At 43.4% G+C, this 4,394-nt stretch overlaps 1 protein-coding gene across 1 annotated transcript; it reads left to right on the top strand.

Moving 5' to 3' along the window:
* The first annotated feature begins 208 nt into the window (after positions 1-208).
* On the top strand, positions 209-3,794 carry LOC111779898. Its single transcript, XM_023660089.1, has 7 exons — positions 209-703; positions 1,003-1,089; positions 1,159-1,407; positions 1,487-1,651; positions 1,747-1,800; positions 1,872-2,018; positions 3,332-3,794. Exons 1-7 carry the CDS (start codon positions 527-529, stop codon positions 3,707-3,709), a joined length of 1,257 nt encoding a protein of 418 aa, XP_023515857.1. The 5' UTR covers positions 209-526; the 3' UTR covers positions 3,710-3,794.
* The last annotated feature ends 600 nt before the right edge of the window (positions 3,795-4,394 follow it).

Here is a 4,394-nt window from a genome sequence, read left to right as displayed (position 1 = left end):
GCTGACCCGGTTGATGATGTGAGTAACTTGAATAGAGTTGAGAACCCTAGTAGTAGGAGAGGCTCGTTGACATATTCATTTTTGTTAAGAAGAAAGAAAAAGGGTTTAATGGGCGACAGAAAAAGAAGTATGAATCTTTAGGATTATGTAATGTAAATAAATACACATCAGAAATTGGAGAATGCAAAAGCAAAAGCATTACAAAATTTGAAGGAACATGCGAAAAAGAAATTGATTTGTACAGAAAAGTCCGAATCGGACGGAAAATGACAACAAAGTGTGGCAGTTTTCTTGAGAGAGAGGAATTGAAGGCTTTTTAGAGAGCACTGAGCGTGTGGGTTCTTTTTCGAGAGAAGTTCTTCTTCGTTTTTAACCTCTCTCTCTCTCTCTCTCTGCCCCATCCGCCATTGTTGTTCTTCACCCGACCTTATTCTTCTTCTTCTTCTTCTTCTTCTGGGTTTATCTCCATTTTCTGTGCGGTGGACGAAATCGCTGTGGATCTGTGATTTTGAGAGGGTTTTTGAAGATGGGTTCTGCTCGATTTAGCAGACGCAGGACCATGGAAGCTCTCGTCGCCATTTTTTGCGTTTTGGGGATGATTTCTCTGTGCTGTTCGGCGAGGATCGAATCGGCCTCCCGCCAGAAGCTTGAAGTGCAAAAGCATCTCCGGCGCTTGAACAAGCCTGCTGTTAAAACCATCGAGGTTCGTTCTTATTCTGCCTCTCTCTGTTTTCAATTCAAATGGGGGTTTTCTCTGTTTGGTTCCTGAGAAAATGCGAGAAAATGTCGGGAAATGCTTTGATTCCTTTGTTATCTCAGGAGCCAAGTATATATTCTACTGTCTTTCCCCTTTACCAAGCACTGTATAGCATATAGCATGTTCTTCCATGGTTAAAACTTCACTAGAAACTTATCAGAATACAAAACAGAGGAGTTTCTTGGTGTTTATTTTCATTAAGATCCTTGAAATTGTTCTCATTCTTGTTCTAATGGTTGAATCAGAGCCCAGATGGTGACCTAATAGACTGTGTTCACATGTCTAATCAGCCAGCATTTGACCATCCTTTCCTTAAAGACCACAAAATCCAGGTGGGTTCTTGTTAAAACACCTTCATTACCATAGTTTTCCCTTCAAAAACTCACTACTCTGTTCTTCAGACAAGGCCAAGTTATCATCCAGAAGGGCTATTTGAAGAGACCAAAGTAGCTGAGAAACCAAACCCAATTACCCAACAATGGCATGCTAATGGGAGGTGTCCTGATGGCACTATCCCCATTAGAAGAACCAAACATGAGGATGTTTTAAGAGCAAGTTCAGTGAAAAGATATGGAAAAAAGAAGCATAGATCAACGCCAATACCCCCCAGGTCTGCTGCGCCTGATCTCATCAACCAAAGTGGTCATCAGGTAATCATCATATAGCTATCTATCTCTCATGTTCTTGTTTTTTCAACGCTGATTTTGTTCTTTTTGGGCTTGTTTTTAGCATGCAATAGCTTATGTTGAAGGAGATAAGTATTATGGAGCTAAAGCAACCATGAATGTGTGGGAGCCTAGCATCCAACAGCCTAATGAGTTTAGCTTATCACAGCTTTGGATATTGGGAGGCTCTTTTGGTGAAGATCTTAATAGCATTGAAGCTGGTTGGCAGGTATCATTATGGACATTATCTTCATGTTACTGACCAAAAAATGATTGAAATTATAAATGAGAGAGTTTCATATCTGTTGTTCTTCCATTGTACAGGTTAGTCCTGATCTCTATGGCGACAACAACACTAGACTCTTCACGTACTGGACGGTGAGCCACGAGCCACGAGCCATGTATGTTCGAACATTGTTTCGTTTGCTTACCTTTTTCTTCTTTTCCAGAGCGATGCTTATCAAGCTACAGGCTGTTACAACCTTCTCTGCTCAGGCTTTATTCAAATCAATAGCGATATAGCGATGGGAGCGAGCATCTCTCCCGTCTCGGCGTACCGAAATTCACAATATGATATCAGTATACTTGTCTGGAAGGTATAAGCCAAAAGCAGTTATTTTTCTTTTTTTCAATAGCTTGAAAATGATAGTACCAAGGAAAGATGGCATGTGGGGGAATCAGCTGATGGTTGTTGTCCCTATCCCAATTGATTGCCTGCTCTAGACAGTTCAAATCCTTTGGCCATGTCAATAAATGTGATACAGATGTGTTGGGTGGGGGTGGGAGATGAAACAAAGAGCCATTATGGTTCTGATGCTGCTAGGAATTTCTTGGCCTTAACCCCCATGACAGTAGCTGGGCCTTGGTCCACAAAAAAGATTATAAACTGATAACACTGTACCTTTTGAAACCAACTCATTAGAAGCCGATCTTGTCCTCTTTGGGCTTTCCCTGCGTATGCTAGAGAGGTTTCTACACCCTTATAAAGAATGTTTCGTTCTCCTCCCCAACTGATGTGGGATCTCGCAATTCACCCCTCCTTTGTGGCCCAGCGTCCTTGCTGGCACTTATTCCCTTCTCCAATCGATGGTGGGACCCCCAAATCCACCCTCTTTCGGGGCCCAACGTCTTTGTTGACACACCGACTCATGTCCACCTCCCTTCGAGGCCTAGCTTTCTTGCTGGCACACTGACTCGTGTCCACTCCCGTTTGGGGCCCAGTGTCTTTGCTGGCACACCGACTCGTGTCCACTCTCCTTTGGGGCACAGTGTCTTTGCTGGCACACCGACTCGTGTCCACTCCTCTTCGAGGCCCAGCATCCTTGCTGGCACACTGATTCGTGTCCACCCCCTTTGAGTCTCAACCTCTTCACGGGCACACCGCTTGGTGTCTGGCTCTGATACCATTTGTAGCGGCCCAAGCCCACCGTTAGCAGATATTGTCCTCTTTGGACTTTCCCTTTCGGGCTTCACACCCTTCAGGACCCAGCGTCCTCTCTGGCACTCATTCCCTTCTCCAATCGATGTGGGACCCTCCAATTCACCTCCTTCATTGCCCAACGTCCTTGTTGGCACACCGACTCATGTGCACCCCCCTTTGAGGCTCAGCCTCTTTGCTGGTGTCTGACTCTGATATCATTTGTAGCAGCCCAAGCCCACCGTTAGCAGATATTGTCCTCTTTGAACTTTCCCTTTCGGGCTTCACACCCTTATAAAAAATGCTTCGTTCTCCTCCCAACCAATGTGAGATCTCACACTCCATGTCTTCATACCCGAGTCTCTCAGACCCTTTTCAATATCGGGCTTATTCATATCTAAAGTGATAATCACTATCAACTACTCGTTTTCTTCGTTCGAGATTGCTTTTTACATTACATTTACATAAACGGATAGCGATTGATTTGTGTAGGATCCAAATGAAGGGCATTGGTGGATGCAATTTGGCAATGGTTATGTGATGGGGTATTGGCCTTCATTCCTATTCTCATATCTAGCAGACAGTGCCTCCATGATAGAGTGGGGAGGTGAAGTAGTAAACTCAGAGCCAAATGGGCAGCACACTTCAACACAAATGGGGAGTGGGCATTTCCCAGATGAAGGGTTTGGTAAAGCAAGCTATTTTAGAAACATTCAAGTTGTTGATGGATCAAACAATCTGAAGCCCCCAAAAGGCATTGGCACGTTCACAGAGCAGCCTGATTGCTATGATGTTCAAACAGGCAGCAATGGGGATTGGGGCCATTTCTTTTACTATGGAGGACCTGGTAGGAACCCTAATTGCCAATGAAGCTGAAATGACCATTTTGCCCTCCTCCAACAAGGTTTTCTCTCACTGTAAACTACCTCTTTTAGGCTAGGTGTAGGACATGTTTATATATATTAAAAAAATAATTATAAATAANTGTAAGTGGTGGGGGTAAGGGAAGTGGCCCAGGTTTCTTAAAAGCCTGAAAGAAACATGGCCTTTTGTTTAGGACTTGATGATGATGATAATGGTGAAGTGTATTTTATTAGTTTGTTCACTATACTCCTCTCTCTTGGAGTTGCTTTATTAATGATGAAGAATGGATGGGTTTTTGATTTGTTCTTAGTGTGATTTGTTTTTATTGTATAGTTCATTTGATTTGTTAATAAGGGTTATAAACCCTAACCCCTATCCATGGACATTCTCGAATTCACCGGCATCGGTGCAAGGGCACTTTACCTTTACATGAGAAATAAGAGTAACACGTGGTTATAGTATTTTAAGAAATACTTTGTAAGTATAATGCAATCACACAAAATGATGGGATATTTTCTTGCATGACCTTGGAGTTTTTTTAGTTTTGGGAAGGGTTGGATGTGTGATATTTCCCCACACACGATCCACTTATGTATACATGCCCCCTAGGCCTGACTTGGTCGGGCACAACTGTAACGCTTCAGATCCCCACACACGGCCCACTTATGTATACATGCCCCCTGGGCCTGAC

This window comes from Cucurbita pepo, chromosome LG18 (assembly GCF_002806865.2).
Source record: "Cucurbita pepo subsp. pepo cultivar mu-cu-16 chromosome LG18, ASM280686v2, whole genome shotgun sequence".
NCBI lineage: Eukaryota > Viridiplantae > Streptophyta > Magnoliopsida > Cucurbitales > Cucurbitaceae > Cucurbita > Cucurbita pepo.
This window is presented reverse-complemented; position numbering and strand designations above follow the sequence as displayed.

Bases quoted from the DNA above. Each gene is read 5' to 3' on its own strand.
- LOC111779898 (XM_023660089.1), top strand. From the start codon at position 527: ATGGGTTCTGCTCGATTTAGCAGACGCAGGACCATGGAAGCTCTCGTC. The intron at 1,090-1,158 runs GTGGGTTCTTGT...TCTGTTCTTCAG, and splicing joins TTAAAGACCACAAAATCCAG to ACAAGGCCAAGTTATCATCC. The intron at 2,019-3,331 runs GTATAAGCCAAA...TGATTTGTGTAG, and splicing joins TCAGTATACTTGTCTGGAAG to GATCCAAATGAAGGGCATTG.